This window comes from Pectinophora gossypiella, chromosome 6 (assembly GCF_024362695.1).
Source record: "Pectinophora gossypiella chromosome 6, ilPecGoss1.1, whole genome shotgun sequence".
Lineage (NCBI taxonomy): Eukaryota > Metazoa > Arthropoda > Insecta > Lepidoptera > Gelechiidae > Pectinophora > Pectinophora gossypiella.
The window spans coordinates 3,396,997-3,416,717 of record NC_065409.1 but is presented as its reverse complement, the minus strand read 5'-3'; the positions used below and the strand labels follow the sequence as shown (position 1 = coordinate 3,416,717).

The window sequence follows — 19,721 nt, the reverse complement described above, 5'->3', positions numbered from 1 at the left end:
TCATACGGTTTTCACCAATGAGTAGAGTGATTCATGGGCGTGCTTTAGGGTTTATAATTTATACAAGTATTTTTTTTGTATAAAATGGTTCAAAAATGATGATGAATGTCAAACATAATTATCGTTACAAATATAGCCGACTTGGAGCTTTCGGCGAAAACGCTGCCTGAGCCCATTGAGATATAACAAAACAACGTATGGTTGAATTGTTCCTTTTTTGTAGGTATACCGAAAAGTCCACAATATGTCATAATAATTATATTGTGTATAAAGAATTGTGTATATGTATTGTATGATTTTACAAATAACGATCACAGTACAGTAATAATAAGGTAGATTTTTCCTAAATTGCGTAGGTTCAAACTTTGTCGCATCGCGTTTGAAAGATGTAATAGCGCTTCAGGACGTCCCGCAAGCACGGCGCTGATGTCGCAGTATCCGCATATAATTATTATGACTTGTCATTTAGTTCCAATAAAATCCGCGGGACTTCATACGTATGTCAGTGACAGCTGGTGATAGCATGCGGGACACTTAGCACCTAATCGAATTCTATGTTGTTTTCGCGCCCAGTCCAGACGACTCACAGCGCATTTCTGGACATATATTTACGCGTGGTGTTTATTGTTAGGTTAGTTAGTTCAGGTTAGGACGTCTTTTTATAACGAGGACGTTAAAAAAAGACGAGGCTGGGACGTATTGAAGTAGTATTTTCCATATATACGCGGCCTGAAATGGGCTGTTTCGGGGACCTGAACTGGTTGCTGTCGAACTTATTATCACGTTTTCTTGATTAAAATTCATAAATAAGTCAAATAGAAAAAAGAAAAAAGATTTTATTTAGTTTTAGATCTGTCATGATGTCTGTGATGTTTGTTTATTATACATAAGAATTTCAAAATTTATCTTATTTTTTTTCCCAAAGGGCAAGGCAAAGGGAACTATGAACATACAGCCATGTCTTGTGTTTTTTTTTCTTGATGATGATTAATGAAATGATGAAACCTAAGCCCCCACCCTCGGAGCAGACTCCTACTCCGAACCCCAAACGAAGTAAGCGGCTTGTTGGCGCAAAGCGAAAATAGATAGGTACACTTTGTTTATTGAATATTCCGATTTAATAATACTATCGGGAATGTTTTCCGACTAATGTGATCATTAACCACAAAACACCACTTCGTATTGATTATTTAGATTATTCAATGAAGAAAGCAACCTTCCCGTTCCCGGTCCCACCAAAAAGTCCGCGGCAAAGAGAATATAAATAAATCTGTATGTTGGATGGAAAAACAATTAATTATAAATGACTACTATTTAGGCCGGCAAATGCAACAACTTCTTTTTTGATTTGGTTTTCCCCGAAGGGTAAGGCAAAGGGAACTATGCCCATACAGCCATTTCATTTTATGTATTGATTTTTTATTATAATATATGTCCTCTTTTAAAACACGGTATTTACCCATTATTTAAAAATGTTTAAATAAGATACGTTATTACAAAAATATTTTTCCAATATTCCTTTTCTCAGATTGTAGTATTTTTAGTTTTTTATTTATATTTATTCTCTTCATACAAAATCTCTTTATAAATTGTCACTGACATTCTATTACACTTGTCAAGTAGTCAAAGCCTTTAGAAAAAAAAAACTATCACGCACACAAACTAACATTGACACCTCTACACGCTCAGCAAATACACTGTAATCTGCACCACTACAAATGTAGAATTGATCAAAATTGAGGGTCTGAAATATGGTACTTCTCGTATTCGGACCCTAAATTTTTGTTAGTTTGCGAAAATAATACACCAAAATATTACTATTTATCGGTTTTATAACAATATTCCTCTATCCGTTTTCCTGTAGCACTGCATCAACTTTTGTATGGAAAACGAATCACCTTAATGGTTTACAGCTAAACAGAATAAAGTCCATCGGGGGTGAGATAAATCGTACTCGTATCGGTGCGGGGCAGAGAGTGTCCTTTCTATACGTACCTGTAGTATTGCTTATTCTACGCCCGTGGGCTGCTTCTTCAAAGTAAAGTTCAAAATTATTAACACTTGTAGACAGCAGGAAGATAACTTGCAGCTACTGTTAATACGAATTTCAACGATAACATGAACGGCGCGAAGTGAAATGGTGGGTGACATCCCCCATATAATGGTCCATCAAGTTAAGAACGACACAGTTCCTGTGTTTCTAGAAATAGCCGCAAGAGCAATAAGGCCGCCTGTTGTGCATTTGTTAATATATTTTCGGTACGTTGTGTTCTTTGTGCTTTGTGCTCTTATAAACAGTTGGCGTTCTGGGGGGTAAGAAGGCCACATTGATGCAATTCATCTAAAAAAGCAATATTGCTATTTGACATTGCGCACTTTTTATATGCTCAAATGTCAAATTTCGATATTGTTCTTGAAGATGAATTACGATGTGGTGTTTTTCGTGCTCCTGCTCCCAGTTCACACGAAAATACAAACACACGTAGTTGTATGCACGCACGCGTGCGCGTTACTTGTTAGATTAATGTAAAATTATTATACATTTAATGTTAGTTCATTGTTGTAACATATAAAATAATAAAGAGAAAATTTAAATCGAAAAAATATCTTACTCGAACGGGACTTGAACCCGCAGCTCTTGGCAAGCCAGGACGAGCGTGTTAACCATTACACCACCGAGTCGTCCTCCTGTCCATGCGAAATTCGATCTATGTAACGTCATTAAGCCGATGACAAACTCGCCGACATCGTGTTCGAGTCAAAAAAAAACGATTTAAATTATCGCTTAGTGAGTTTCCCTAAGTATAGGCAAGTGCTATAAAAACAAAAATCATATTAAATCATACACCAATGCATTAGTTACACTTGTAAATCCAACTTTGTTCTTTCTTTTTGAGTTTTTTTTCTGTCTTCTGTTATATTACATTCGTCATTCTACTTTCATTTAATTTAAGAACATAAAATACCTACCTATCGTGTCAAGACTGCGCCAAAACATAAAACAACTACAAAAACCCGACACCATTATTAAATATAGTAAAGATTGATATGTTTTCAGGCCAACGTTTGTCCTTCCTTCAATTACCTTTATCAAAAATTTGTTCCACAATTTTCGCCAACCTTGGACTAATTGGTGACCAAAGTGGTAATTCTTGTTCCCATTAGTTATGCTAACCCGTGGGCAACGTAATAGTTTCAGATAAAATTGATTGCGTATGATTAATGGTAACTAAATAAATATTATGCTGTTACATAAGGTCCTGTGACCTGGATTGACTTTTATTGCCGCTATTAAAGCGCTGAACATATTTTTCTATGGATTTTCTTGTGGGTTTGGACGAAATATCATTTAAATGACATTACCGGCGATCTGGCGGTCCGGGTTCGATTCCCGATGGGGACATTGTCGAAATCACTTTGTGAGACTGTCCTTTGTTTGGTAAGGACTTTTCAGGCTTGAATCACCTGATTGTCCGAAAAAGTTCTTACTTTTTTGTTCTTACTTTTAGTGACGGAATCATCTTTGATTCCGTGCTTCGGAGGGCACGTTAAGCCGTTGGTCCCGGCTATTAGCCATAAAAACACCTTCACCAACCCGCAGTGGAGCAGCGTGGTGGAGTATGCTCCATACCCCCTCCGGTTGATTGAGGGGAGGCCTGTGTCCAGCAGTGGGACGTATATAGGCTGTTTATGTTATGTTACCGACTATTAATGTTTGATTATTTTAGGAAAAAGAAAGAAAGAAAGAAACATTTATTATTTAGGACACCACCGACACGGATTACCTTTATACATATACATTACAACGACATCACATCAAAAGACAAATAACGCACATATTAAATATTTTCTATACAGAAATATAGAAAACGAACACAGAAATTTATACCTAAATTAAATGTGATGTCATGTCGACATGTGTAGTGTGTAATCTAGTTATCTTCGTTTTAATTTGAGTATAAACATTTATCTTCGAAAAGTAAATACTTCCATTCGGTATAATAAAACCCTATGCTAATTGGTCAATTGGTGGGATTCACCCAGGGTGTGTCAATAGGCAGACAATAACGACCAATAACGGAAGCGACAATGTTTAGTCTGTGTTGTCTACGTTTTTTACGTCAATTTAACGTGTCCGTGCCAGTCGGTGAGTGACACCACGTCATAACGCATCCGCCCTGCGATTGGCTGGAACAGACAGCGCCGCCCTACGGCCCGCCCAGAGTCAGTCGCTAGGATACCGAGTGATGAGCCAGAATTGTTTATTTGTTCGTAGATCGGATGAAGGATATTATGATTACGAAAGTGTTGTTACGAAAGTGGATATTATGAGTACGAGTATATAAGGCGAAGGTTGTTGGTAGGGCTGGCAGATGAAGACCTAGAAGGACGTATTGATCAAATTGGGCATGTCCTTAGAAAAGATTAAGTACGATCTTCTCTGAACGGGAGTGCGTGTATGAAATGATAGACGTATGTGGTGTAGCAAAAGAAATCTGTCAGGATCGAGTCTCTGCTTACCCCTATGGGCAGTAGGCGTGATTTTATGTATGTATATATGCAGCTGCTCACGCAGCAATAGGCTACTTGACAACCTAGTCAAATGACATACTTTTTCCGAAACGTCAAAACGGTAGTTTTCTTTGGAGTTTGTATGGAAATACTGTCCTGTGACGTCATCAATAAAAGCGGTCAAACGTCGTACTCATTGTTACTTAAATCATAAATAAAAATCGAAAATATGTAAAAGAATAAAATGAGATTGATTTATTGATCAACTTAGACTGTCTTTTATTTCTTGATTAGCATTTTATAATTTATCTTTAACCCAGTCAAATACCCAATATTTGTAGGGAAACGAGTTTTAATTCGTTTAAGAATAACGGGTTTTGACTATAACATATACAGTATGCTTGTGACCCTATCTAAGTATACATTGTATACTTGTATTTTCCGGTCAAATAAGTAGTAAATGTCAGGCAAATTCACAAAACGTCATTTGAGAAAAGAATACCGAGTTGGAGTATGCCCAAGGACTTATTGCAAATACTTGAGTGAGTAATAAAACAACTTACTCAGCGTAGTGTGTGACAAATCGAAGTAAAACTACTTAGTACTGTTATACCTGCGAGTAGGTAATGGTATTTCTTTAACAATCCTTTCGTGTAGGTATGTTCAGTCGGTGAAATTAGCCAAGGTCGGCCTAATGGTGCCGATCACAAGATTTCAGCTAGAAACTGGGACACATAATAAGAATATCTCGTATTTGAGCTACGTTATAGGAGCTACTGGTTGGATTAGAAACTCTGTGGCCAATTTAGATTATTTTTAAATTGTAGTATGACGGAGTAATAATGGAAACGACCATCTCCGATAATAGCTAATTTATTAAGTAATCCAAAACACATTCAATACAAGGTACCTTGATACACAAACATACACACTACAAAACAATCGACTAAGAACTCGGTTTTACTCTCCACGCGGAATAGCGTGGTTAGAAGTCGGATTGGGGGACAACTGGCCTTGAGAAATTCTAGGACGTGGGCCAGTTGTCCACTAATGAAGTAAAACTAGAAAGCATCAGTGCGACAAGTCAATCAACTGTTTATTAAGCTCGGCATAATCTGATTAAAGCAGTGAAGTCAACCACCGCCTTTGAATGAATTAAAAAAATATCCTAATTGGAATTTCTTACTTAAATCTGCTAATCGGCACCGTTTCTCAGGAAACGGAACGACTTATGAAATAATAATATTACGAAAACATACGAAATACTTACCGTGCCGCGTCAAATTGTTTCGTTAAAGATTTAGGCTACAATTATCCAATTTTGACCTAGAATTTCAGCCATAAGTACTAGGTATTCAGCAATTCAATTACTTTCAGAGATTTGTAACTATAGGTACTTATAATTTTCATATTTTGGAATATTTCATAGCGTTCAATTTGTAAATGGGTTTTGTTTAAACCACGTTGAGTAATGTACAATTACAATTTCATAAGTGTTATTTGGCTGAGTAGTGTTAAATGGCTGAGACCCTGGAAGACCTGAACACCATGCTCGAGCATCTCAGTAACGCATCCCAACGAGTGGGTCTTAGCATGAACATGGCAAAGACAAAAATTATGTCCAACGACCATGTCGCACCCACTCCAGTTCAGGTTGGGAACGTTACCAACCACACGTTAGTTGTAGACCAGTACATTTACCTAGGACAAATAATCCAGTTAGGTAAGTCCAACTTCGAGAAAGAGATCTCTCGTCGGATCCAACTCGGATGGGCAGCGTTCGGGAAATTGCGGAATATCTTCTCATCCAAAATACCTCAGTGTCTCAAGACGAAAGTCTTTGACCAGTGCGTGTTGCCAGGAATGACCTACGGCAGTGAGACGTGGCCGCTTACTATGGGTCTCGTGAGGAGGCTCGGTGTCGCTCAGCGGGCAATGGAAAGAGCTATGCTTGGTATTTCCCTGCTTGATCGAATCAGAAATGAGGAGATCCGCAGGAGAACTAAAGTCACCGACATAGCTCGGAGAATTGCAAAGCTGAAGTGGCAGTGGGCAGGACACATGGTGAGGAGAACCGATGGCCGCTGGGGCGGAAGGGTTCTGGAGCGGCGGCCGCGTGTCGGACGACGCTCAGTGGGTAGGCCCGCTACAAGGTGGACCGACGATCTGGTGAAAGTCGCGGGAAGCCGCTGGATGCGGGCAGCGCAGGACCGATCGTCGTGGAGATCCTTGGGGGAGGCCTATGCCCAGCAGTGGGCGTCGTACGGCTGATGATGAAGTGTTATTTGTTTTAAAACATTGTAGAACAATCTTTTGCCGCGTATTATGAAAAAAATCAACTATTCTTTTTCCTGAAGAGCCTGCGTGTTGCCCTTCATAAAACTCGTATCTTCAGGATCTATTATGACAAATGATTATTATTTATAGCTCTTTCATTTCTAGGGTAAACGATGTCCAAAAAATATAAAGTATTAATTTAGTTTAGTATGCAATTACGGTCAAGGACATTACGAATAAATTGAAATAAAACTCAATGAAATATACGTAATGCTAGGAAAACTTTTAGATAGGCAGTGTTAGATTAAAATATCAAGGTTTTTCCGAATGTTTGTTTACTTAAATCTGTGATGGGCTGTTTGGAGAACCGTGATTTACATAGTAGTGTCGCGGATTCGAATTCCGAATTGGGGTCCACCACTGAAGTCGACTATGGGTTTGAATTTATGTTTGTATTAAGTATAGATAACTGTGATCACGTAGTTTCCACGATTTGTGCCCGGTTAATGGCAATAGATTCGCCCCCTATTACAGGGGGCTTAACCACAGCTGGCGAGGAGTACGTGTCTATACTGTTCACCACTACCTACTCCTTTGAGGAAACAGTCGTGAAGCTATGTATATGTATATGTGGTTCAAATAGAAACTTGAAACATACTTTATATATATATTGTCTGTGCGTTGTAAAATGCGACGCTGACGTAGAAATATACTACGCTGCTACGACGCCGTAGCATATCGTAGCAAAGCTATAACCAATTTTAGGAATACAGTTAAAACCATAAAATACAATTCACTGTAAAATTAACTGTAAACTGTTTTGAAAACAATTTAGGTCAAAACGTTTAATTTAAGTGTGGTAATATGGTTCAAATTAGTGCGTTATTTCACTGTTGACAAGAAAGTATGCACTGAAGCAGTCTGATATTATTATTCATTTAAATCTTTCCAGTACCGTCAACAAAACGCTGACAAGAAAAATAATGGCATTTTTCCTATCAAGTCTCATTATCGAATAAAAACAAAAAAACCACAGTGTGCATAGATATTATTTCGTTATATGCAAAAACGTAACTAAAATAAAATAAGAGTCATTATTATAAATGAGACTAAATAATGAAAAATGCAAATTCAACATACTTCGTGTCACAACTTTCGAAATAGTTCATCAAACATTTACTATCTGAAAATCTAGCCTTGCTAACCTGCTAATGAAATTAGAGCAACCATTTGGACTTTCAACCTGTTTTACCGACGTCAAACTGTTTTGCCGACGGATCTTTCGCGACATATCACGCGAAAAGTTAAGCATCAAGCCATTTATGTTAATTCGGAAGGTTGAAAGGCGAAACGTATTTACCTTTTCATTATACTGTTTAAAGTGGTTTATATTAACCAGTAATAGTGCAAAATAAGCCCTTAATTGCTCTTGGCTATGCAAAAAGTAATGAACTGAATAGAAGGTTAGTTCCCAGCATGTTATGTGGTTAACTAGTGCACTGATCACACGCTCCTATCAAATATTTTTCGTTTAAAAGTGCCTTTTTGTAATTATTTTTAACTTAAGCAAATAAGCTTGAATATTTTCGTCATAAATATACCATATAGCAGTACGTAAACTTGCATAACATTTTGTTTTTAAATGATAAATGAGCATCTCGCTTGTGTATTCAAATCATCGATAGAAAACGTCGTGAAGACTATAAATTCTCACCCATAATAATAATTCTCTTAAAGGAGGTAGGTATTGCAAGTTAACCAAGAACAAAGGCAAAGGCAAGGCGGCGGGGGTAATTGGAACCCATAAAAACAGCTCCAAACACCGCCAGGAAGACTGAAAAAATATAGTTAGCCTACATACCCGCGGCTATATAGCGTTGACCGGTAGACGCGTGCCGCTCACAGTGGCAGTACTACCTGTATATTTATTTTTTTAAATTACTTAATTAAGAAAACCGACAAGCTACCACCGACAAGAGCGCAGCTCTTAAATAAAGAGAGAGAATTAAGAAAACACGTCCCAGAACTAAACATCTAAGGGTGGTATTAATAAACGAATCTCAGCTGAGACTGCTGTCAAGATCATGCTCAAGTCTCTGTTTTTATATGAGGACTGTCACATTGACATGATCTTGAGGGCAGTCTCGAAGCTGAGATTAGTTTATTAAATACCGCCCTAAGATCTACTCGCAACTACGTCAAGTAATGGTTGGATGCAATTTGCATACTGTTTAGATAGATAGTTATGGTTTCTTCTTCTCTTTTTCTTCTAATCCTTTTATCCCCTGTTGGGATGTAGAGCTCGAATAACAGATTTCCACTCCTCGCGATCTTTTGCAGCCTCTGTAGCTTGCTCCTGAGTTTTCAATTCTCATACATACATATGTATACTTCTTCTCTCGTGTGAGGTGTATTACCAACCTCATCAACAGGTGTCAGGGTTACTATTGAGCCGCCAAAGTCCCCTGACATGACTCATTTAACGACTACTTACTTACATCAGTATGTAGTAACCGGGACCAACGGCTTAACTTGCCTTCCGAAGCACGGATATCTTACTTTCGGACAATCAGGTGATCAGCCTGTAATGTCCTAACCAAACTAGGGATCACAAAGTTATTTATTCTGTTACTGTGTTATTATGTATACTGTTTATAATATATAATTTGATAAAAAATTAAATGCTTTGCTTTCCTTTTGCTAAATGCGCAACAATGGTGGCTCCACCAACAAAATGTGTGCAAAATGAATGAATCATAATAAAATATGCCGCAGCCACTTTCGGTTTAAGTGACAATAAGCAGCAGCACACAGTAAGACATTCCTACTTCAGTACGTAGGTACTAAACTTAGAAAGCGGCCGGTTCCGTATCATTATAGGATCTCTTATTTGACAATAGGGTATTTGACTGTGTCAAAGATAAATTATTAAATGCTAATCTAGAAATAGTAGTGAATGTAGTGAATGTTGGGTATGGCAGAAGAAGCATGAAAGTAGGATCAATGCCGTAGAAATAAGGTCTTTGCGTAGCATCTGCGGTGTGAAGTTGAGTGATAGAGTGAGAAACAGTGTGATAAGACAGAGATGTGGTGTAAAAGACGATATAGTGACTAGGATTGAGAAGGGAATGTTAGGTTGGTTTGGACACGTAGAGCGGATGAAGGATAATAGGATTGCAAAAGCGGTATATAAAGCGAAAGTTGATGGTAGGGCTGGCAGAGGAAGACCGAGAAGGACTTACGATGACCAAATTGGAGATGTCCTTAGAAAAGGTTCAATACGATCTACTCTGAACCGGCGTGCGTGTATGAAGCGATTGATGAATGTGGAGGAAGCAAGAGAAGTGTGTCAGGATCGAAGCAAATGGAATTCTATAGTCTCTGCTTACCCCGGTGGGAAATAGGCGTGAGTTTATGTATGTAATCTAGAAATACAAGTCAATCCAAGATAATCAAAAATCCACCTCATTCTCATTTCTGACTTATTGATCGTCATTGTTTAAGTAAGTAACATTAATTAAGTAACAATGACTAGGTATAACATTAGATTGCTTTATTGATGAAGTCACAAGCCACTATTTCCGCATAAACTCCAAAGAAAAATTTGGGGAATATTATGAATAGCTACAGTTTTTCTACACTCTTAAGAGAAGTAGAAAAAAAATCAACACAGATAAGTCATGTTAGATCATTTGACAAGAGTATCTAATAAAATCTCCACCAACCCGCATTGGAGCAGCGTGGTGGAGTATGCTCCGTACCCCCTCCGGTTGATTAAGGGGAGGCCTGTGCCCAGCAGTGAGATGAATATAGGCTGTTTATATATCTAATAAAATAAACAGTGTTTTTAAATGTATAGCATAGCCACGCTAACGCACACGGGAGCGCTGCCCGCTCGCCCTCGACGTCCATTCCAAACAACCGTCACTCGATTCCGTTCACAAAACATAACCGGACGACTACACTCTAATCATCGTCACTCCTTACTCCACCCTTTAATACTTCCTCCACCGTGGTCAATTTACCTATTGTGTAAACTCCACCGGAAAACTCCACGAAGACTTATACCCATACTTATGCCACCGGCGTCGCGCCATTTTTCCCGCGAATTCAAAAATTCAATTAAATTGAACTACTTAATTCAATTAAATTGATTTACGCGAGTGAACTGTGTGATGTTCGGCGAGTAGTGTAAATGAAAACTGAAGACACGATGGCTACTGCAGCTGTGGTAAGGATTTTTATATGTTTTTGTAGTTTTTTTATTAGTATCAGTAAGCAAGGATAAATTATAATTAAGTAAGTATACATTTTCTACAATTGGTATACTTAATTAAATAAAGATAACTAGAAAGACCAAGCTTTGATACCTGAATAGGTTTTTGAATTAGGTCGTAATGATAGGTCAAACGAACATCAAAGATATTTTAATTTTTCTATGAAATATTGAGTAGTTTCACATTATTCTAAGCTATTTTATAATTGATTTATAAATATAGGTTCTGATGTGGGCATATTAGTCTCCCGACGCGATTAAGAGATATACTTTTGTACGTTATGTTTGCTCATTTTTATTTGAATAAACAACGGTAATTGAGTTCCTTCTGTTAATAATTTGAATAAGTAATTGGCCTTGATGTCACCCGTATTTCAATTACAATGTTACTATCCTCACGATTTCATTAAGTAGCCTACTTACCTAACTTTGTAAATAAATTGCTGAAATAAATCATATTAGGTACTTAATAAATCATAAAGGTATTAGGTATAAACCTAGACAATAATATCATAAAGTATTAAACATTTATGTATTATAAATATATATCTTTTTACTATTGGTATTACATAAATATTATAGGAATTCATTAAATTATTTCTTGGTGTAAATATTTACATATGCATCATACTTAAATTAAATCAGCAGAAAAGATAGTGTCCAATTATTCTGTAAGTAATAATAAAATACTAGTGAAATTAGCTATTACTAGTGGTTGCTTCAGTATTAGTGAAATATTTGACAGCTTAAATTGTGTATTTTTCACTAAATTAGTTACACAAACTTTGTGACTCATGCAGTAGAATTAAGCACTGCATTCATCAAAACTTTCTTGCCGTGAATCACATCTTGACGGTAATATTCGTAAATTGCCACAATGAATCACATTATGGCGATTCACACACGGCACCGCGCACCGCCGCGGAGGACGGCGACGGTGAAGCGGATTTCGTAGCGGTGCTCCGCGCGCTGAGGCGGTTTACGCGCCTATCCGCGCGGATGGATTTAACGCGGTTTTGGACAGTTTGATCACAGACACTGGCAATAATGGACGCAGAAGTGGTGACAGCAATCTGGCTCTTGTGGAGTAATTTAAGGCGCAGAGAGAAAAAAAAAAGAAGATATTGGGTTCATCCATTTTTGCGAAGCAGAACTCGAAATGGGACATTCATATTATTCTATAAAAGTTTTTTCATGTTCCAAATAGCAGAGCGACTTTCAATTTCCGAAATAAACTTCTCGACATCGAAATCCATTTTTAAGTTGCATTAACACGTCCTGCACTCACGACGATTCGCGCGGTTATGCGGTTCCTCGTGTGCGAGGCGTCGCCCCTCCGCGCGGATGGCAGCGCGGAGGGGCGGTGGCGGCGAGAGCACCGCTTCACCGCGCGGTCGGGCGGTGTACGTGTGCGAGGCACCAACGGATTTCAAACAGGCCAATGCGACATGAGAACCGCCTCACCGCCCACCGCGGCGGTGCGCGGCGCCGTGTGCAAATCGCCTAAAAGCATAATAATAAGCGAATATATATACTTATTTATTCGTGACTACTACGAGTTACTCATGTGCCAACGTGGTTCGTTATGCTTATCGGCAACTTGATGACTTAGTAAGCAATTTTCTAAGTTATTCGATGAATGCTATGCCTATCCGTGTCTTTTGGTGATTAAAACCTTTATTTTATTTTACTAGGAAGTAATATTGGCGTTATATATTCAAGTAGTACTTATAAAAAGAAATTTCACGCTATGGCTTGAGAATTGTCGGTATTATACGTACTCCTATTTGTATAGTTACTTAATTTGATGACTTTAACAGTCCAAGGATTTCGGAAACGTAAAGAGATTTAGGTTGTCCTTCGCGTATATTTAACTCTAGGTTGAAACTACCTAAGTAAACACACCCTGTTAGTGTAAACGTGTTTTTTTTGTTAAGGATTAAACATAGTAATGATGATTTCATTGCTAATGTCCTTTTGTAGGTACCTACTTATTGAGCTAAAATTTGTATGTATGTAGAGGTGAAGTTAGTTAATTTTTTTAGTTGAAAGCCATAAACATAAAGCAATCAATCAACCACGTGGCCGGCATGAATCGTCAGTTTCATGAATGAAGTGGGGAGTAGGTGTCCTATCTATCAGTTGATTGGAAGTGGGTAGGGCAGGGCGGCCGCGGCCAGTCGGTGGGCGATCCGTCGCGAGGGATGTCGCGTCGGACGGGCCGTCGTATTCACTCACGTGTGCGTTCGCAGGCCGCGGCGGAGCCCGCGCCGGCGCCTGAGCCGGCCCCGGCCCCAGAGCCTGAACATCCCGCATCAGACGAGGAGCGAGAGCCCGGAGACTGGCGTCCCTCGCGCCCCGCCTCCCCGCCGCAGCGCCCCGACGACGCCTCCGAAGGCTCCGAACCCACCACCAGACCCAGCAGAGCAGAACCGGCGAGCCGATACGCCAATCTTAATTTCTGGAAGGCTCGCCGCGTCACCTTCTACCGCAATGGCGATCCTTTCCATCCCGGCGTGGAGTTCCGCTTCAAGCCGGGCAGAGACCTCGTGTCTCTGGATGCTCTACTGGACAGACTCTCCGAGCGGCTGGAGCTGCCGAGAGGTGCCAGGTTTATCTTCGGCATGGACGGCGACAGAAAGTACAGGCTGGAGGAGCTCGAAGACGGAGCCTCCTACGTGGTGTCTTCCTACAAGACTTTCAAGGTAACTCTATTTCACTTTTTAATCACCTGCAAACAAAACTCAATTGTACAAATAAGCCATACTTTTTGCCCGTTGCTTACATTCGTTTCTAGCTCGGTGCAATGCAGTCAAATAGTCTGTAGGTATACTCATAAACGTATATATAAACCGGTCCTTCCTTCGTGCAAAACAGGCCAGTAGGTATTACTTTGGTAATTAAAATATCATCTACATGCCGTAGTAATGAGTTTTTTATTTATTTATTTGCAATTAGGTTTTGGGTTATAAGAGGTCCTAAATTGTGGTCCACGTGTTGGCTGGCGTAGTCGCGGAGGCCACGGCCTTGCCCAGATGTAGGTCGCAGGATAAGCACGCACCGTCTCAGACATTTGCATTTTGATTACACATACAGAAAAAAAATATCGATAAGCCGAACAGTCGGTAGCTAATTGCGAGAAAATAACGTGAAACCTAAACATAGTAATTTGCTGAAAGGAAATTGTGAAAGGGAATTTAATTCTGTAAACATCGTCAAAATAGTTTGTTATATTCGTAGAGTTCGCGTGGTCTGATCAGTCGTCATCGAGGCTTAACAAGGGGTGAGTGGGGTTGTGGGTGCGGGGCGCTTTTCAAATTTAAGGCTGTAATTTAATACATAGGTAGAGGAATCTAGTTAAAACATAGTGATATTTATTTAATCATTTATTGTGCCCGTCATCAGCGTCGTGGTAGACACGACACTCGAAAGAAATGGCGCGACGACTTGGACGCTAGCCGGAGGGACTGGTCGGAATACGTTCCACATAAGTGGAAGGGGAAGCCTTTGTCCAGCAGTGGGATCTTGTAGGCTAGATTAGATTTATTGTACACAAGATAACACAGAACAATATGACAACATGAAGAAAGACAAAAGGCACAACTTATTTGTAACAGAAATTTCTTCCAGTAGCCCTGTGAGAGTGAAAGATTAACGAGAAGATAGCGATATTTAAATTTTATTACAAAGGTTTTGTGTGTGTTAGTTGTAGATCTTTTTAATGTAATGTATTATCGGATGCCAGACAAATATATCTACCATTAATAACTGACAAGGGTTTACACCGGATGCCGTTTAGATGCAGCACGACCGGAACATTTAGATAAACATTTTTGACGCATTATACACATTTAAAATTTTGTGAAATCATCATCATCTGCATAGCATTATCCCTTTTTTCATAGAATCCGCTTACCTAACCTGAAGATTTGACAGGTCTGGTGTTTACAGAAGCGACTGCCTGTCTAACCTTCCAACCAAAACACGCCCAATAGAGGTTAGGTTACATACCTCCGAAAATGCATCTCTCGGGAATGTGGGTTTCCTCATGATGTTTTCCTTCACCGCAAAAATTTTGTAAAATCTTCATTATAAAATTAAAATAGGTGATATGTATAAACATTTTCGTGATTTTTAATATATGCATTTTAATTTCCACTGAGCATTAAAATCGAATAATGTATAGCACGTAAACATTTCTAAACCTACTTAAGATATACTTTAACCCTGAAACGAACCAAACAAACCTAGTTCGCTTAACGACCGGCTTTCTGACTTAGGTTAATTGGTTGTGATTTAACGTCTGATTACCTACAGACATAAAATATTTCACTCGTTTAAAACGAATACCTATTCATCGTGTTTTTTTTATTTAATACGAATAGAAAATAGGATAAGTTACTATATCCCTATTAGGGTACTCAGAGGTACATCCTTCGCAAGATGAAACCAAGTACCCACACCTCACCGAACTTTCCGTTAGACCAACAAAAGCTGTTGATGAGTAAGCGCATACCTTATCTCATCCACAGTTTGCCTGAAAACATTAAAAATGTGCCAAAAATGTTAAAAATGAGTTAAAAAAATATTTATTAGATTTAATTTAGCAAGTACCTATTTCTTAGTTTTTGTAATTTAACCATGTCTTTGGTGGAGGTGTTTTACGGCTAATAGCCGGGACCAACGGCTTAACGTACCGTTGAGCACGGAATCATCTTACTTTTTCGGACAATCAGGTGATTCAAGCCTGAAAAGTCCTTACCAAACAAAGGACAGTCTCACAAAGTGAATTCGACAATGTCCCCATCGGAAATCGAACCCGGACCTCCAGATCGTGAGCCTAACGCACTAACCACTAGACCACGGAGGCTGTTATAAATAGAAAAAGTAAAAATCGTCGGTGATTCGCTGTCATATAGGATATATTAAGGTAAAATTAGTTCGCAATGCAATTTCTGACTCTGCCTATCCCAATAGGAATTAGAAGCATGGTATGACGTAGGGTACCTACGTCTTCTGCCACTTCCCACTTCTTTTTGTCGTGTGCGGCGCGTTCTTATCACGTCGGGGCTTCGCCTACGCCATAGAATATGTAATAAGTACTGTAGATAGGAACTTAGGTAACTCAAAGAGGCGGCATGTAAGAATAACACATTATGGTACACACTTTGCATAGATCTCACAGGTCTACTGGAAAAAACTATTAGAAATAATTGAGTGTAACACCTAAAGGCGATAATCAAAACTGTTCTGAACTTCAGGGCGAACGTTATAATAAATCATCGATACACTATGCTTCAATGTATCTTCTTGCGATGTGTTAACATCGCGAAAATACTAAATTGGGATGCAGGATACTACGATAGATAAAAACTTCTTCTTCTGTGTTACTCCATCTATAAATCAATTATTAAATAAATAAATAATTACTAGCCTATGTACATCCCACTACTGGCCACAGGTCTCCCCTTAATCAACCGAAGGGGCTAAGGAGCATATTCCACCACGCTGCTTCAGTGCGGGTTGGTGGAGGTGTTTGAGCCTAACGTGTCTTCCGAAGAACAGAATCATCTTATCATAAATTGATTTTAAATAAACAATTGAATTAAAGGTGTCAAACTCAAGAAAACTAAATTAGTATTAGCTCTATTTAAACATAATTGATTGCTATGTCAGCCTGTCTAGCAGTTAGAGTACTGGGCTCACGATCTGGAAGTTCGGGTTCGATTACCGACGGGGACATCGTCGAAACCACTTTAAAAAAGTGACTGTCCTTTGGGTAGGGCATTGATTGCCCGAAAGTGATAATAAAGATGACCATGTCACTAGCCGCAGTGGAGCAGCGTGATGGAGTATGCACCATATCCCCTCCGGTTGAATAGTGGGTGGGTGGGCTGTATATAATGTACATATATCTATGCCACATGTACTAGCTTACAATCTAAAATAAATAATATGCGGCAATTTTAAACATATGCCCTATGTATTACATTAAATGGAGGCATGTAGTGAAATCTATTTTACATTTACATACAAGTAACCTCAACCTACACTTTAAAGAAAAGGCATAACACAACAGTTCATTAAATCGCTAATCTAGCTTAGCATTGTGCTGTGGTTGCCATGTTAGTAAGTGCAAGGTAGTGCATTGCCCCCGATAGGTGTCGTTGTCGGCGGCTTGCGGCCGTAATATTGCGTAATAGGACACCAGGGGCGGCCCTAGGGCGCCGAAATAGGGGGGCACCAAAATCAACCAAGACTGGCTCACCCTGGCCGCAAACTAACTTAATCGCGTTAGATTGCGCCATATAAAACTCATACCGGGTCGCCGTAAACTAATCGAAAAATTTTGTATTTAGAGGATCTGAGGGGCGCCACCTTGAGGTCTCGTACCACCTAAATATTTTGCTAGGGCCGCCACTGAGGACACCAGTACAAGCGCGAAAAAATACAAAAACGAGAAAGTCATGAGTATCGAGTAGGTATAAATATGAATAGGAGCTCGGTGGCGCAGCGGTAAACGCGCTCGGTCTGCGATTGTTGAAGTTAAGCAACTTCCGCAAAGGCCGGTCATAGTATGGGTGACCACAAAAAAAAGTTTTCATCTCGAGCTCCTCCGTGCTTCGGAAGGCACGTTAAGCCGTTGGTCCCGGCTGCGTTAGCAGTCGTTAATAACCATCAATCAATCCGCACTGGGCCCGCGTGATGGTTTAAGGCTCGATCTCCCTATCCATCCATAGGGAAGGCGCGTGCCCCAGCAGTGGGGACGTTAATGGGCTGATGATGATGATGATAAATATGGATGGATAGGGGCGGTCCAAGTGTGGATGGCTTGTGTGAAAGGTGTGAGTACTAAGATGACGACTTACAGAAATACCTAAATTGAAGAGGAATACATGTTGTGCCGACCCCACATGGAGTAGGATGAGGGTAGGATGATGATAGGGGTCAAAAAGGCCATATTGAAGCAATTCATCTAAAAAGCAATATTGCTATCTTCCATCAAGTAATGACTAGGACATTTGAACAAAGCGATTTTTCTGATATGTCCCCACCGGGACCTCCATATTGTGAGCCCAACGCTCAACCTCTGGACCTCAGAGGACGTTATTAGTGAAACAATCACAAGCTTGTTATTGAGAATAACACAAATGTTTATGACGCCTGACCTTTCAAAAAGTTTAGTACCTAATAAATTGAGCATATAGAAATCGTGTAAACTATCTATCTACTCAGCCTGTATCCACCCACTGCTGGGTAAAGGCCTCCTCTCTTTCACGCCATCCTTTACGGTCCTGTGAAAGTCTCATCCATTGCTTTCCAGCATACCTCACAATGTCATCCGATCACCGTGTAAACACAGAACTAATATATTTCTCTGTCTAGCTAAATACATAAACCTTTCGGCCTTAATCTAAACTACCCTGCTTTGCTTTAAAATGGACAAACCTTGATAACTTATTGCGGAACTCATAAATTACCGAGATAGCTAGACTTTAATCTAGAATACTAATAATCTATTCGAAAACCCATCCATCTTGCCAACCTACTTTAATATTTTTTCGCTAATTTCTTTGTAGAAATTACATTGGCGTAAAGAAAAACTTGCCAAGTTTTAGTTGTATTAAAACAACGATGGTTCCGTACACAAAAAAAGAGTTCATGTGTTAGACATAATTGCATTCGTTCGTTTTTTTAGGAAATCGTAGCTAATATAATATACTAACTTTGTAAATTAAAGATAACACACATTTAATAGAGTTAAATCGTAAAAAGAAAGTCAACCTCCTTTTATTGAATCATGACTCTTATGTATTTTCTGTAAGACTAAAGGAATTTGATTTATTCTACTTAAAATATATAATAGTAAAGGCACGGAATAAGTTTAAAATCTGACAAAACTGAAGTGTAAAAGGCAATAATTGGTGCTGAAAAAAACAACTGTGATACACTATCAGACAGCGAAGTCATAACGGTTTCTATTTTCTCCTTCACGGAACCCTAAAAACCAGAACTGTCATCAGTGTTATCGGTAAGGACTGAATAAATGAATAAGTAAATAAGTGAAATAAGTAATAGTCGGTTGGAGGGCAGTTGAATCATTATGTAAAGCTCTACTATACATACATGTTGCTGGGCGAAATCACGCGATTTTTAAGGTTCCTAGTTTTCGTTCTGTTTGTAGATGAATATCAATAATTGCTACGAAATAATTTGATTATTTTGCTCGTTTGTGTGAAACGGTTTCTTAGAAACCAAATATATCGCATTTGACCTTTTCATTACTTCGGTAAGACGTGTGGACTAAATTGCTACGGTTACGTAGCACTTGCGTAGCAGCGTAGCAAGTGTACGTTTGTGAAGTAAGTTAAAGTGTGATTGTGTATAAAATTTTAGGATTTTATTTTATTCATATGTGGACATGATCCGTGGTAGCCCAGCTGTAAGAAATCTTGAATATCACTGTGAGATTGCAGGTTCGAATCCAGTACGGGCCTCAACCAATGATTTTAGAATTTGTTTTTGAATTCATTAGCATCATAAAACAATATCCTGCGTTCAGCGATGAAAGAAATCATCGTGAGGAAACACACATTCCAGTACTGGGTTGATATTGCCTTTGGGTTAAAAGGTCAGATAGACAGTCGCTTTTGTA

General features: G+C 39.1%; 1 protein-coding gene across 2 annotated transcripts in view; it reads left to right on the top strand.

Moving 5' to 3' along the window:
• The first annotated feature begins 10,944 nt into the window (after positions 1-10,944).
• The window catches only part of LOC126367301 (echinoderm microtubule-associated protein-like CG42247), a 34,135-nt gene continuing 25,358 nt past the window's right edge, over positions 10,945-19,721 (top strand). The window contains exons 1-2 of one of the 2 annotated variants that reach the window (XM_050010756.1): positions 10,945-11,020; positions 13,318-13,770. In XM_050010756.1, coding sequence (XP_049866713.1) covers positions 10,985-11,020; positions 13,318-13,770 — 489 coding nt within the window. In that variant the 5' untranslated portion in view covers positions 10,945-10,984. Of the gene's footprint in view, positions 11,021-13,269; positions 13,771-19,721 lie in introns of those variants that run through there. The other variant, XM_050010755.1, reaches the window with a different exon arrangement.